This window comes from Rhinolophus ferrumequinum, chromosome 10, assembly GCF_004115265.2.
Source record: "Rhinolophus ferrumequinum isolate MPI-CBG mRhiFer1 chromosome 10, mRhiFer1_v1.p, whole genome shotgun sequence".
In the NCBI taxonomy this organism is placed as follows: Eukaryota; Metazoa; Chordata; class Mammalia; order Chiroptera; family Rhinolophidae; genus Rhinolophus; species Rhinolophus ferrumequinum.
This window is the reverse complement of record NC_046293.1, coordinates 25,873,430-25,889,969: the sequence shown is the minus strand read 5'-3', so window position 1 is coordinate 25,889,969 and position 16,540 is coordinate 25,873,430. Positions and strand designations below refer to the sequence as shown.

The window sequence follows — 16,540 nt, the reverse complement described above, 5'->3', positions numbered from 1 at the left end:
ATCATTAGCTTATACACAAGTTGTTAAGGACTTGGAGCGGAACCAATAGAGGGTACATGTACACAGGCCTTTTCACCTATGCTTCAGGGCATTGTTATACAATAGTTGCAACAAGTGGGACTAAAGAACTACTTATTTATGGTTTCTTTGATTATTCTCCTTTTAACCTTGCCTAAATCGTGTGACCCACCATAGATTCCCTTCCTCTCTGTGCCTCAGTGAAACAGAGGCCAGGACTATTATTACTCTGAGGCATCAAGTATGAGTTAGAAAGAGCTGAGCAGTGAGTTGAGCCATAGCCATGGCTTCAAAAATAGATAATGTGGCAGAAGAAACCAGTTCCATCTTGCAACTACTCCACTAGGAAGTGTCTCTATTATATGAAGCAAGATTGCAGCCTGAGTTTGAGTGGCAACCTCAGAAACATTGAAAGTCAGCGGTAGGATTAGATTTAAGGAAGTTTAACAAAAGTGGAGTTTGAAGTTTATCACAGGATTATTAGTTTTATGTGCCATGTAACACATTACCACAAATCATATGAGCAGCAATGTAAAGTGCCATTTATTACCTCACAGTGTCTGTGGGTCAGAAGTGTCGGAAGAGCAGCTGTGTCCACTGCTTAGGGTATCACAAGGCTGCTATCAAGGGGTCCACTAAGTTGTGTTCTCATATGAAGGCTCAACTGGGGAAGAATACAGTTCCAAGCTTCCTCAGGCAGCATACATTTCTATGAGGTTGTGGGATTCATGTAAGCTTTCTCCTTTAAATCCAGCCAGAGAGAAAGAAGAGGGAGAGAAATTTTAGCAAGTTTGGCAATATAGCTTATGTAATCACGTATACATGATCACATATATTTCCTCACCTTTGCCACACTCCAAGCCACAAATCCTACCCACATGCAAAAGAAGGTGGTAACACAAGGGCATAAACACCAGGAAGCAGGGATAATGAGGACTACTTACAGTCTGACAAGTCTGTCCAGCTATCTGCCATGTAAGGATTAGAGAAAGTATCCCCCCCGGATCTTTAAATACAGAGAAACCCAAATGTCTATCAATGGATAAATGGATAAACCCAATGTGGTTTATACATACAATAGAATATTATTTAGCTTCAAAACAGAGGGATTCTGGTACATGGTACAAGTTAGATGAACCTTGAAGATATTATGCTAAGTGAAATAAGTCAGATACAATAGGACAAATATTGTATGCTTTCACTTATATGAACCACCTAGAGTAGCAAATTCATAAAGACAGAGTATAGAAAAGTGGTTTCCAGGGGCTGAGAAGACGAAGGAATGGGGAGTATTATTAGTCAGTGTCCTCCAGAGAAACAGAATCAATAGGATGTATATATACACGGAGAGAGAGACTCATTATAAGAAATTGGCTCATGCAGTTATCGAGGCTGGCAAATTCCAAATGCAGTGTGGGCCGGCACGCTGGAGACCCAGGAAAGCCAGTGATGCAGTTCCAGTCCAATTGCTGTCTGCTGGAGAATTTTTTTCTTATCTGGAGGGAGGTCAGTTTTATTGTTCCATTCAGGCTTTCAAGTGATTGGAAGAGACCCATTCACATTATGGAGGGAAATCTGTTCTACTGATTAAAATGTTAATGTCAGCAAAAAATACTTTCAGAGAAACACTCAGAAGAATGTTTGACCAAATATTTGGGCTCCTCTGGGACTCAGAGACGTTGATACATAAAATTAACTATCATAAGAGTTATTGTTTAATGAGTACAGTTTCATTTGGAGAAGATGAAAAAGTTCTGGAGATGAATGGTGATGATAGTTGCACAACAATGTGAATGCACTTACTACCACTGAACTGTACACCTAAAAATGGCTAAATGGTAAATTTTTTTTTTAATTAAAGTTTATTGGGGTGACAATTGTTAGTAAAGTTACATAGATTTCAGGTGTACAATTCTGTATTACATCATCTATAAATCCCATTGTGTGTTCACCACCCAGAGTCAGTTTTCCTTCCATCACCATACATTTGATCCCCTTTACCCTCATCTCCCACCCCCTTTCCCTCCTTACCCTCTGGGTAAAAATTTTATATTAAGTTTACCACAATAAAAAAAGAAAGGAAACCATTTGTTTCTATCCAGCTTGAATAGTGAAAGGCAAAACAAGCTGTGCAGAGGAGCGAGATCACTCAGAAGATGGTGAGTGATCTCACTTTCAAACTCTCCATGTTGTGGCTCCTCAATATGAGCTTTTGGTTTGAAGGAAGTCAAGAAAAAATGTGAGGGTGACCCTGGTGTGGATGTTCCCTACCTCACACTGTATTTTTAAAGTCTACTATGAAGTGGATAGTCTGCCTTAGTGATCTGAGAAGTCTCCTACTGAATCCTTCGAAAGATATTCATACTGAATTTATAATGTCTTGGATGTCTCCTATGTGTCGTATTAATTGACATAATTGAAAGAACAATGAGCTGAGTTCTTGGTCTGACATCAGGCAGAAAAGAGATATTCAGCAAACCAGTTAAGTGATTTGGGCTTTAGTTCCACTTCCTCAAAAGAATTGAGATAGGTTTTTGCTAAATTTCTTTGTATTTTAAAAATCCAGCTTATGTTGTCATTGTCTTTATAGTTAAGAATCTCAAGGATCAACTGCCCACTCTTTGCAGAATACTACACAATTTACATGGTGTGCTGTGTAGGAAAAAATGAGCTGTTCTTAATAGAAAGGGTTCTACCCTTGCTTTTAAAGAGCTTGTAATTTAGTTGAAGAGATGGAATATATTGATGGAATTGAAAATCAATACGGTGCACTGTCAGAGTATATAAAATGAGGAGAGTAAAGAAATTGATGATGTCAATCCTACTTGTAGATATTAAATAGAGAGGATATTTTAAAGAAAAAATAATAAATTGTATTTGAAGGGAGTATAGGATTTGCAGAACTCATCACCATGTCCTGGACTGCTTAGTAGGCTTCCTGTGAGTGTTGACTCAAAGGACAATGGGTGATTATGCTCTCTTGGGACTCGTAGGTGAAGTGTGGAGATGAATATCCAAAGTCTGAGAGAGCTAGTTCAATCTAGTTCAATTCTCTAAAAAGTATAGTTCTTGGTGCTGTGCGAATCTTTGGGTGTTTTAACTACATAGTCACATATATCCTTCCTTCTGAGAAACTTCTTCTCAGGACAACCCATAAAAGTTACTAGGATGTGATGTGCACACAAGAAATATGTGTCATGTCCATTTCATCAACAAGTGTATTTGTATGTCTTATCTTAACCTACTAGTGTATTGATGTGAAATAACTGAGTCATTGTGGGGAATAAGGTGTCTTCTTCATTGTGATATAATTTCAGTATTTATTAAATCATTGTTAAAAACTTTCCTGAGATTTTATTTATGTGAACTGAAAGTCACCATGTTGAATTAAGAAATGGATCCAATTTTGTTTCCTGGCACAGTCAATGGAAATGGGATGGGGCTTGAAGGATAAAGGTAAGCTTAGTTACAAGCTGATCTGGCTAAGATATATTTGCTACATGCTAAGCTTTTATTGTGTATGAAGCGTGTCATAGAGTAAAACTTTAAATGACGATAAACTATTTTCAACTTGGTCTCAGATACTCTACACGGAAAAAAAAGAATACAAAACAAACCTAAGGAGAAGGAAGGAAATAAAGTCCTAATTAGGTTGTCAATATTGGTAATTTTTGTTTACTATCCTAGGTATTTTATTTATTTCTATATTTTCTCCAATGTTATTTTATGTGTCTCCTTTTATTTTTTTTCCTGGTTTAGGTTAAAGTTAATCCCAGATAGCCTATCATTTTTCCCATAAATACTTCAGAACAAATCTCTAATAGATAAGGACTTTTTTCCAAAAGCATATATAACTATAAAGAGATGTTTATTTTATGGTTAGTAAGTTGTGAAGGGAAAATAGGTACGAATTCTATCAATGAATACATATAGTCCACTGAAGAATCTTTGTGACTCAAGTCGACCATACATAGAATGAAATTCTTTGACAGGCAATTCAACTGTACTGGTTAGTACTATGAATATTAAGAACTATCATTTATTGCGTTCTTATTATGTTTGAAGTACAAAGCTAAGCATTTTTACTGAATATCTCATTTGAGTCCCGTAACAACAATATTAACATTATGAAGTGGACAGTATAATGTCTCAGTTTACAGACAAAGACGTAGGTTCAGAGTGTCAAGTAATTCCCCAAGATTATAGATCAAGGGACTAGCAAAGGAAAGATTTGAAACTAGCTCCATCTGGATCCAAAGTTTTCTGTGCTGCTATGCTATACGGCCCCTATATGATTAGAACACGTATTAAGTTCTAAAATTACTTAGGTCACCGTGGCTAGAGATTAAACCCTAAAATTCCTAAGTCTATTGCTAATTAAAACAGTCAAAATTAAAAAGGGAAATGTGCAACTTTTGAAAGGCACAGTATGGAGATAGTCTGCTACAGTGAAATAAACAAATAATACAGACATTGGAATCAAATAATCTGGTCTAAATGCATATATTCCCTCAAATTTAGTGTGACTTATCCTTTTGAGTTTCACTTCCTTATCTGAAAATTGTGTACAAATTCCTCTCTTCAAACTCTCATGGAAAGTACAGCTTTCCTTTTCATAAATTATTTAGTGAAATATCCTGAAATACTGTCAGAATCATCCCTACCTGCAATAGACATAACCAAAGAATTTGCGTCAGTAAATATGAAGCAAAGCCTCTCCTTCCTCCTACCAATGACTGAGTCATTCTATTAGATAGCAGTAGCTATTTAAACACTCTAGCAAGAGCTCACACATTTTTACTTTGTAGAAGTCCTTGACTGCTTCACTTTCTCATTCATGGAATGAGACTATGGAAGAGACTTTTGATGATCTCAAGAGCAAGACTATGAAGGATCAACCTGATCATAAGCCAAATGGAGAGACAGCCAAAGGTACTAGGAAAGGGTGAATGTGTACATGGGCAGATTCCCTAGATTAATTAAAAAATGTAAGTTAACTGAACATAGGATTAGACAGTCAAAACACATGAGTATGGGAAAATATTATAGAATTAATAACTTTTATTTAAAAGAAAATCATGTTGGATATAATGTTAATGATGATGAAGAAGAAGAATGAAATAACTTGGTATGAATGATGATGTAGTAGACGATAATAACTTTTATTGAACATTTACTATAGGCTATGTTCTATGCTATTCACTACATTCATTATTTCTCTGACTCTTCACACCTTGTGATTAGGACTGCTATTATCTCTCTTTTCTAGAAAACTAGCTGGAAGCAGGTGGTTTAACTGAATTATCCATTTTTATATAGCTTATAAGTAGTAGAGGTAGGATTGTATCTCAAACTCCCATTTATCCAGAATCCAATCCATCAGAAGGTTCAGAAAATATTGAATTCACCCAGTGTATACAATGATAACTTTTATAATGGTGTCCAAGATATTGCAAAAACTAGATAATATTTTATGAATTATCCTAAGCAGATTAAATAATATTCAGTATGGTTTAGCATAAATTATGTTTTATTGTATACCACTGCTTTGAAAAATTCTAATTTGATATGCACAGTAAGTTAAATTGCTTAAGTATAAATTAATTCATAATCCCAATTTGACAATCTGAATAAATTGACTTTCATATTACATTCATTCTGAGAGAAAGAAACAAAATATAAAGAGGGGAAGTCATACAAATGTTGTTAAGAATTTGGATAAAGAAATTCCAAGTCATGTTTCCACAAGCAAAACAGAAATTTCTGTCAGTAGTAAAAGTAAGTGTGAACATGGAATGATTTAACATTTGATCTGATGACCTTAACTTGGTATGAAAATAATACTGGCATTTATGGGTAGACCTACATGTTAACCATAGTCATTTGCTTATTCATTCATTTATTATTCATGTAGTAATACTGAGTGCCTGACTTTTACTACAATTATGAACTTAATTCCCTTAGAATCTGATTAGAATAGTCACATGCTGCATAAAATCCAATTACTTTTTGATTTGAAAACTACTAGTAGGAGTAGGGGTTGGATGAATGATCTCTACTTACTAAGAAGACAGAACAAAGTGTGGCCTATAGAAAGTGGGAGTGTGTGCCTTTCCTGCACAGGTGCGGATCCTGTGACTTTCTTTTAAAAATTCAGGAGTTTCATCACTCATGTGGTGAACATACTTGATCGCCTACAGTATCTACTTCTACGGAATATAGATACTGACGAAGGGAAATGTTGGTTGAAAGATTTACACGGATATTTGCCCCGGAGGATAGGATTAGGCAATTCTTGGCACAAGACACAGATATCTTCCACTTCTTCTCTGCCAACTTGCCACACACATCGAAGAGCTTAATAACTTTGAATCAGTAAATGAACCATATTCCTTCCTGTCAAAATTTCTATTTTGTTTGTATCACCTGCAGAGCCTAACAGAAGTGCTTTTGAGACATAAGAATTCTGTGAATATTTTTGACCATTGATTGATTTAGATCGTTATACATTCACACTGGATATTGAGTGATGTAATGTTCTAAGTCATGCAGCTACTAACAATTGGATTAAAGACCTATGCTGGGATTTTAACATCTATGTGAACTTAGGAAGTCACTGAACTTTTCAGTTTCCTCGTTTGCATATACAGGATAACATTATCAGTGCCTTATTTGTTTTTCTTACAAGATGAGGAATCCAGATACATTATATGAGATGCTTTCCTGCTGAACCAAAGTATCTGTGTTTTTTAAGTGGTGGAACACATAATTAGACATACATACACCTGAGAGCTACATAATTATTTGCTTCTATATTAATGGTGAATTTTTTTCTGTAACAACAGGGCCAGAAATGGTGTAAGTATAGAACATGACATTAATATGAGTCAAGTGAATGTTGAGGTCTCATTTTTAGTTTTCTTTGGTCAATAACCCCAGTTCCAAGATACAATTTTAGTGGAATAAAAGTTGAATAGCACACAGTTATATTGTAATTTTTGGAGGCGATCTCAGTTTAGTAACTGACTAAAGTGTATTTGCTTGACATCTGACATTCATTTATGGTATGTTACTTATAAAACACCCTGTTTGTGTGTGTGTGTGTGTGTGTGTGTGTGTGTGTACACTGTATTAAAAACATCAGGCTCTCTGCCCTGTGGATGAAGTTGATCCAACCAAGTTGGACTGAGAATTTCTTGAAGAGTCGTTGTGGTGGGGAGTAGACAAAGTATAAACTTTAGAAGCAGATACTTAGAATCAAGTATCTGGCATAGAATCCTGGCCTTACATTATGTCAATTGTGTAAATTACTTAAATTCTTTAATTGTCCATATTTTTCATCTGTAAATATGGATAATGCATTACTTGCATAGTCCTTGGGAGGAATAGAAGTAAGTAATGCAACATACCAGGTACAGACAAGAGCCAAAGAATTGTTTGATTACTCCACCTTATTTGTCTAATTCTGTCCTCTGGTACTCTAGGTCTTCATTTTCTTTCTTCTCGGTGCTGGTGCCCTGTGGCTGTGACTCTGGGCATCCTTTGCCTGGGTTTACTGGTGACCATCATAATTCTGATAATGCAATGTAAGTGCTGACACAGGGAAATGATGGAGGGGGGTGGAAATGAACATCGTTTGTGAATTGGTTTCAGAACACCTATAAACAACCTTGATTTAGACACATTTTAAGCAAACTCTTTTTAGAATGAGTAGGAATCTGACTGGGTATATTTTGCTTGTCTCTCGATTGACTGTGGCATAGAATGAAGATTATGAATGGTAGATTTTTGTTTTGATTTGTTTTCATAACTTCATGGGTAGAGCCTATGTAATCCCTAGAATAATGAGGAAGAAACTAATTTGAAGTTGCTTATTACAAGGTCACCTGAGAGACCCAAGAGTAAAGGAAATGTTGTTTAGTTTAGTTGAGTTAATAGAGATGATTAAATACCAATTTAAAGCTAAGAACCAGAAATACAGTCTTAATAAATAAAATATTTAAAACAAAATGTACTTCAAATTTATAGGATGGCCATTTAGGAAAGAGAGGATGCTGAGAGTAAAAGAAGTGAAAAGAAGGATGAGAGTGGCCAAGGAGAAGAGATGGTGTTGATCGTCTATTTAAACAGCCTGTGTATTTAGGTTGTAGATCTGAGTTATTTCTGCTATTTAGAATTCAGGTTAAGGCCTTTAAAGTGCTATTTGTTTTTCAATTGTTTAAGGTCGCAAACCATTTATTTATTCAATTGGTAAACACTAAGCCCTTTCCTAATGATTGGGAGAAGTGATTAGTGACTATTGGAGAGTCTTTCTCTGAGGCTTTGATCACTTTATAACACGGTTAAATCTGGCCTTCAAGGCAAGGTGTTTGCTACGTATTTGAACCATCAAGCTTCTAGAACAGAGACATTTGAGCATTAACATTTGTTGCCTGCTTGATTTCACAACATTCATTGCATCTTCATCCTTCTTAAAACGTGCTGTGGCCAAACAAAAAAAAAAGAAAAAGTTTTGAGACTCTTATGACTTGTGACAGAGTAACTTAAAATAATTCTGTGGGAGGGTGTCTCAAAAAAGTGGTGAGAATCACAGTTCTTAAATAAAATTAGAAAGTCTGAAAGGGTAGGAGACACAGAGACACAGATGAATGAAAACACAAATAGAGAAAATCATTAATGACATTCTTACTAATAGTCACTGAGTCCGGTTGGTGACTATTTTAGTTTATCTATATTTTATTTATGTTACTGATACTTAGCTTGGGATTATTTTTAACTTGTGTGTGACTCTCAGTAACAAGTAAAATCTTGATAACTTTAATCACAAGTGTCCGTGACAGTTCCTAATATTAAAAAAAATATATTGCAGGAACACCAAAACACTTTCAAATCCATAATTTCTGAGTAAACACGGGTCATTTTCTGTTTATCTGTTAGCAGTTTATCTGTTGTCAGATTATTTGATTCAGTTCTTTGATTTCTTCAAAATCCATTAGAGGGATTTTTATTGGGGATTGGAAATGAAGTCTTAATTCAACTATGATTTAGTATCCCAGGTGTCTGATCTTCTAAAGCAACAGCAAGCAAACCTGACTCACCAGGAAAATATACGGGAGGGACAGAGTTTAGCCCAGAAGCAGGAGGAAAGAACTTCCCAGGAGTTACAAAGTGAACTCAAGGAAATGATAGAAACCCTTGCCCAGAAGCTGGAAGAGAAATCCAAAGAACAAATGGAACTCCATTACCAGAACCTGAATCTTCAAGAAGCTCTGAAGAAAGCAGCAAATTTTTCAGGTATAGGGGAGGGAGGAGTGAAGAGAGGTAGTGGAAACTTCCCTGTTTAATCTTAACTCTTTTTTAGAAATATCTCTAGACACAAAAATTGGCATACTGATATGGGTATCATTATTTATATAATGTTATAACATCATTTTATAATGTTCTACACCAGAAGTTCTCTATTTCTGTCATCCCAACCCTATCCTCTGCCAAATTCTTGAGACATCTGATTTAGTTAAGCCCACTTTTGGTGGATTTAAGTTTTCCTTCCTTATAAGCACCTTCTTTTTTTAAAAAAAATCTAGTTTTGAGATCTTTTTTCTGGAATAACCGTCCCATCCTCACCCCTTGCCATAGATGTTCTTATCTCTTTCCATTCCAATGTATCTTAATCATTAATTTCTTTTCCGAAGGGGTCTCCTTTGTCCTTGGAACATCTACCTCTACATTAGCTTTATTCTATAGCACTATTTCTAGATGTATACTACATCAATTTAAATTGAATCAAATGAAGGTAGACTGGCTTGGAAGTGTTAGGTAAATACTTCTGATCAGACAAAAATATGGGGGACCCAGGAAGTCAGTTTATTGTGAGAAGAATTAAGTTGACCTCAGCTGTCTAATGGACTCATGCTCTAAGAGGTAGGTAGAAATAGTAGCATCTATAAGAGGAGAGGGTAATGTGAAGTCTGATGTTATTACAGATGTTATCTGTATTATTTAGTTTTCCTACAGTGTGTAATTAAATCAGGCATATGCTTTTAGTCATAAGGAGAGTTAGAGGTGAAATGGAGTACATTGCTTCCTTGTTCATAATGAATGACTCCTGTTCTAAGCATTACTAGCTAACTATCACTAATAAGCAGAAATTTCTCCAGTTTTTTGTATGGCTCACTTAATCTCAACCATGTAACTTCTTTGAATAAATATTATACACTAACAGTTCACAGATAACCACAAATCCCTTTATTTTATAGATGAAAAAAATTGAAACTCAGATAAGTTAAATGATGATAATAATGATAAGCAATTTTGTATAAAGTTATACAGTTTATAAATCCTTTTAATATTTACAGGGTTTTTCTAAATTGCTAATATAAGTGGAATAGTATATCCAGGATAAGAATGTTTATATAAGTAGACATAGCTACATACCAGCCAATGGTTTATTTCACAGGTGGGGCCATAAAACAGTTTTGTTTTTATCAGTTGTATGGAATTAAATGCATATCATTTCAGAACCATCTCCCAGAAATGCTAGGCATGGATAACTAATTAAAAGTAGTAAGTGATATGTTTTTCACTGGCAGATATACTATGTAACATGTTCCATTCCTTGACAGTGTCAGATAAAGGCCAATTAGTATTGATACCAAATAAAGTACTGCTTTTCGTCAAGCAGGTTTGAGAAGATTCTCAAAAACATTAAAAATAAAACACCATATGGAAAAAAGTGCCAGTTTTCTCAAGTTTGAGACAAGTTTTATCTTTCTTACTAACAAATCTGTGGTCCTTGGTGTATATATGAAGAGGGAGAGACTGAGAAGTTACCATATGTGGTTTGCTTGAGGTCATCCAGCTAGAAAACTCAAGACTCAGGGTCTTCACAGTAACATACTTTACCGTTAGCCTCGGAATTGGTGGTGGTTCTCAACCTTTAGTGTACAAAATTATCACCCAAGTCACTTGTTTAAAATGGTAGATTCCAGCTTTATCCCAAGATTCTGTATCAAAATGTCTTGATGGTCACCAAGAAATATTTCCTCAATCAACTAGAACTCAGAGTTTTGGAGGTAATGTGATGTAGGGATTAAACACACAGATGCTAAAGTTAGACTGCCTAGGTTCTAATTCCCATTTTCTCTACCTGTCAAAAAAAGAAAATGAATGCAACTTATCTTGCATTCATTTGAGGATTAGATGAGTTAATATATGTAAAGTATTGTCAACAGTTTTGGCACATAACAATATTTGTGTTTGTTAAGTAAAAATAATAATTAAAATAAATAGAGGTGGTTTGAATATCATATTTTGAGATTTGTTTTTCTCGCTTTGTCATAGCTTGGAAAACCTACCTAGACTGCCCTTTAGTCCACGAAAACCAATACATTCTTTCCTTTTTCATAAAATGATGGGACTAGGAAAATTAAGAAGTAAATACTTGCTTTCATTGCTTTCAACCTGGCTTTTTGTATTCCCTTTCTCGTTCACTTTCTTCTTCCACAGTTCAGCACCCTCCTACTTTCTCCTCTCTGATAAGTACTAGTCTTATAAAATTATCTAATGATTTTATGCCACAATAAAAATTCAAATTAAAATGTTATCTTTCTCAAGGATTTTATTTTATATTTTTGGTCATACCGTGTTTCCCCGAAAATAAGACCTAGCTAGACAATCAGCTCTAATGTGTTTTGGAGCAAAAATTAATATAAGACCCAGTATTATATTAGAATATATTATATTACATTACATTACATTACATTATATTATATTATAAAGTTATATTATATTATATTATATTATACTATACTATACTACATTATATTATATTAAAGACCTGATATTATGTTATGATAGTAAAATAAGACGGAATCTTATGTTAATTTTTGCTCCAAAAGACACATTAGAGCTGATGATCCGGCTAGATCTTATTTTCGGGGAAACATGGTAACATAGACCGAAAGGCTCTGTTTCTTATGAAAGAAATTCCAAGTGTTACTAACACACGGAAGAGGTGATCACGATGAAGATGATGATGATGAGCAGGAGGATTTGAGGGTTCTTTAAAATATCCATAAATATATAGCCATTGGCATATTTTGCCTATTGCTTAAGCCCTCAGTTTGGTTTTTTGAACTGCCTAGAAATTTTGCTACTGAAAACTCCCTATTTTCTGAAATCTTATTGAAATTGAGATGCTCACTTTGGATCAATATGCTGTTCTGCCTAGAACATCTCTGTCCAAAAGAAATATAGTTGCCGCATATGCAGCATTAAAAATGAAAAAGAAGCATGAAGTTAATTTTAATAACATTTTATTTAACCCAATATATTTGAAATATTTTTTCAACACTAATCAACATGAAAATTATTAATGGGATATTTTACTTTCTCATTTTCATACTAAATTTTCAAACAGATGCGTGTCGAGTTAATGCAGACCTGACACAATTCAAGTACTCATGACCCACATGTGGCTACTACACATACAACATGTGTCTAAAATCAGGAGGCATGCTAGTGAAGTCTAAATCCATTATTTAAAGATCTGACATTCTAAAACACATAAGCATATCTTTTTAATAAAATAATAGCCAAATGGCTATTAAGTCAACATTCCCCTAACTTCCATTATTTCAAACTTCACTTTAAAAAATAGATCAGATTCTAAAATTACATCCCAGCTCAAGCCATGCTTTTTAACCGCTTTGCTTTTAAATTTAGTTTACTAAAATCAGAATGCTTTTTCTTTTTCTCCAAAAAACTGGAAAAATAAATGCTCAGAGGCTATGGCAGTATTTGCAGAGTCTGGGTTTCATTCTGATTAAGAAGAGGTGGTATACCTGTGAGAGTCCTGAGGGAAGAATTGATCTAAGAATTCTAGAAATAGTCTTACTCAGGCATAATTCACTCATTAGACATGCTACACTTCCTAGGTCCTTGTCCGCAAGACTGGCTCTGGCATGAAGAACACTGTTACCGTTTTTCCTCCAGCTCATTTAATTGGGAAAGAAGTCAAGAGAACTGCTTGTCTTTGGATGCCCAGATGCTGAAAATTAATAGCACAGATGACCTGGTGAGTTTTTATGGCTGTGTATTAGGCTGGAATATTGGCTTAGAGGGAAATAAATCAGGTTTAGGTTGTCTGTAGAGGAACTCTTGAGAGTCAGAATACCTGTTTTGTAGCTTAGCTGAGCCACTAATTATATGCATGACCTTTGATGGCCAAGTTATGGAGGCTTCAGTAAACATTTCTGCGTAACCATTGAGGGGTGTAAGAGATCTCTTTGGGTTCTTTTGGTTTTGTGAATCTTACTGAAACGACTACATTGACGCCACCACAACTCAGAAATGTTACTCCCCACAGGAATTCATCAAGCAAGCCAGCGCCCATTCCAATTTCCCGTTCTGGACAGGGTTGTCTCAGAGGAACCCCAGCTACGCATGGCTCTGGGAGGATGGTTCTCCTTTGATGTCCCATGTGTAAGATTCCTATTCTTTTTGATGTCCCACTTGTGAGTGTCCTATACTTTGCTGAATCTGTTAGTGAAATTATTGCAGCATTCCACACAATGTCCTCTTCTTGCCAGAGAGAAACTTGAGGGAATTCCTGAGAGTCTCTTTCACAAACGTCTCACACAGGGGCTTGCCCTTGTCTTGGGTTTTCTTTCCCACAGTCATCACTGATTTGAAATTTTAAGACAAAGCTAAAATCCTTACGCAAGGCAGGTGGCAATAAATCTGTTATTTTTTTCTCCCCACATGCAGGTTTAGACTCCAGGGAGCTGTTTTCCAGAAGTATCCCTCAGGCACCTGTGCATATATACAAAGGGGAGCTGTTTTTGCCGAAAACTGCATTTTGAATGCATTCAGTATATGTCAAAAGAAGGCGACTCTACTGAGAGCACAGTGAATTTGATTGCTCTGGGAAAAATAGAGGAGCCGATCTTTGAATTCTCTTCTGGAATTTAAGCTATTCTTCCTCACTTAGGTGCAAATTGTGAGAGCCCTGAGAACTGATATTACCTGACTGCGAACTCCTTAGCAGAAACTGGGGTTCTAGCTGCCTGACACCGTTATGTCAAAAGTTTTGATTCTGTCTGTTTACATTTTTTCACCTAGCTTGTCCCAAGCTTCCCAGCCAGCCTTTGATCCTTTTCCCTTTTAAATTACAACATTTTGCTCCTCTCCAAGCATTGGGAACCCTCTCTACCTCAGTCCCCTCACTCCCTTAAAACTGCATAGAAGATAGAACCTAGAGAACTTGCCCAACTGCATGCAGAGGGCAAAAAAGGGGAAACATGCATGGGAAACAGAGCACATGAAGAAATAAAAAAGGGAAAGTTCATACTGGAATCAAGAAACTTGCATTCTCAACGTTAAAAGCTACCAATTGTTAGTCTTTGAAATTGTTGTCTCTCTCCAGACTCCATCCTTTACACGTGTAACACAGACACACACACACACACACACACACACACACACCATACCCTCACATTTTGGGGCAATTGAGATGTCTCAAGAAGTGAATTAGTCTATAATTAAGTATCAGTTCCTGAATGAGTTATTCATCTTTTCTCTAACAAAGGACAGCTTAATACCTTTAATTCTTCCAAACAGTGTTAGATTCATGGGGTGAATGGCTCAGAGGGAAAAATAGTTGATTTTTTCCCCCTAAAGTACATACCTTTTATAGGTGACCTCTTCTCAATTTTGTTATGTTATGCTATAATGCAGAAACATACAGGACCAAAAAAATAATTACACTCAATTCTAGAACAAACTGAGCCAGGTATGGAAATATTGCTAGATAGAAACAGATGGAATTAGGAATATTCCTTCTATTTTCAGTGCTTCTACCCCTTTTCTACCTTCCTTCAAAGGAAGCCTTTCTATTTTGTTTCACATGATCTAGCACCAATCTTATTTTTTAAAAAAAATAAAATTGTATCATCTGTAGGAAGACAAGAGATATTTTCTTTTATTAATAGCTGTATTAAAGTATAATTAACATAATAAACTGAACATATTTAAAGTGTACAATCAATAAGATTTCACATATGTTCTCTTCAAATTTTCACCACAATCAGGATAGCGAACATATCCATCATCTTTAAGTTTCATCATGCCTCTCCCCAGTACCTTCTCCCTAGACAACCACCAATCTGCTTTCAGTTTGCATTTTGTAGCATTTTATATGAATGAAATCACACAGTATGCATTTTTTCTTTTCTTTTCATCTAGTTTCTTTCACTTAACATAGTTATTTTGAGATTCATCCATCTTGTTATTTGTATCAATTTCTCATTATTTTAAAATGTTGAGTATTGTTATGTTTATACCACACTTTTTTTTATCCATTTACCTGTTGATACGATTTGGGTTCTTGAAAAGAGCCATTATAAATAAAGCTGCTACGAACATTCACGTACAACTCTTTGTATCGTCATAGGATTTTTCTTCTCTTGGGTAAATATTTAAGAGTGTAATGTCTAGATCATTCTGTAGGTGTACATTTAGCTACTTAAGAAAATGCCAAACTGTTTTCCAAAGTTTGACCATTTTACATTCCTACCAGCAGTGCATAAATGTTCCAATTCTACCTCATCTTTGTCTACACTTGGTATGGTCAGTTTTGTAATTTTAACCATTCTGATAGGCATGTAGTGGTGTACTATTGTCATTTTAATTTGCATGAATTATTGTCTTTTGTTGTTTTATATCTAGTGTTTGTTTTTTAATTCTTGCTTTATATATTTTGTTTGATTTTGTTTCTGTCCAATTGGAAGGTAAATCCAGTCCTTGTTACTTCATCTTAGCTTTAAGCAAAAGTCCAAGACAAGGTTTCGTAATCAGTTATCTAAGTTCCTCTTTCTGTGGGAGCTACTGAGAACTCTGAACAAAGACATGCTCAGCTGAAAAAAATCCCTGGAAAAAATTCTAGTCCAAGGGTGGAAGATTAATTTCTTGCCTCTGTGTCTGGTATAGTTTCTATTTCAGACTTGATGACAGAACTATCTTCTTTAGCCAAGCTGACAGTACCTATGAGTCATTGTCCAGTAACCTTTCCTATTTCTGTCTCCCATTCTTACAGATATTGGTGACTTATCTTCCTAAACCTTAGGCTCAGAGACAGATGCCCTAATCTGATCTATTTTGGGGACTCTCTCTCTCTCTCTCTCTCTCTCTCTCTCTCTCTCTGTCTCAGTTTATATGCTGCTGGTTGATCTTAACCACATAAATGTTCTTATTCTTGTTATTGTTTAAATCAAGGCTACAACCACAGCTTTTGGCCTGAAGCCTATTTATATATGTCCTGAAAGCTAAGACTGTTTTTTACATTTTTAATGTGCTGTTGAAAAGAAAATGTGCAGCAGAGATTATAAGTGATCCATAAAGTCTGAATTATTTGCTACCTCATCCTTTGCAGAGAAAGTTTGCTGATCCCTGATGTAAATAATGTATTGCTTATGCCATGTTCATTTCGCATTAAAGAAATGCACCAGAACTCTGAATTTGGACT

At 35.4% G+C, this 16,540-nt stretch overlaps 1 protein-coding gene across 1 annotated transcript; it reads left to right on the top strand.

Moving 5' to 3' along the window:
- The first annotated feature begins 4,812 nt into the window (after positions 1 to 4,812).
- OLR1 (oxidized low density lipoprotein receptor 1) lies at positions 4,813 to 15,806 on the top strand. Its single transcript, XM_033117531.1, has 6 exons — positions 4,813 to 4,950; positions 7,503 to 7,604; positions 9,067 to 9,312; positions 12,954 to 13,093; positions 13,385 to 13,500; positions 13,786 to 15,806. Exons 1-6 carry the CDS (start codon positions 4,869 to 4,871, stop codon positions 13,928 to 13,930), a joined length of 831 nt encoding a protein of 276 aa, XP_032973422.1. The 5' UTR covers positions 4,813 to 4,868; the 3' UTR covers positions 13,931 to 15,806.
- Positions 15,807 to 16,540: the final 734 nt, after the last annotated feature.

Coding starts and splice junctions, on each gene's coding strand:
- OLR1 (XM_033117531.1), top strand. CDS start 4,869: ATGGAAGAGACTTTTGATGATCTCAAGAGCAAGACTATGAAGGATCAA. Junction 9,313..12,953: donor GAAAGCAGCAAATTTTTCAG/GTATAGGGGAGG, acceptor TACACTTCCTAG/GTCCTTGTCCGCAAGACTGG. Junction 13,094..13,384: donor TTAATAGCACAGATGACCTG/GTGAGTTTTTAT, acceptor TACTCCCCACAG/GAATTCATCAAGCAAGCCAG.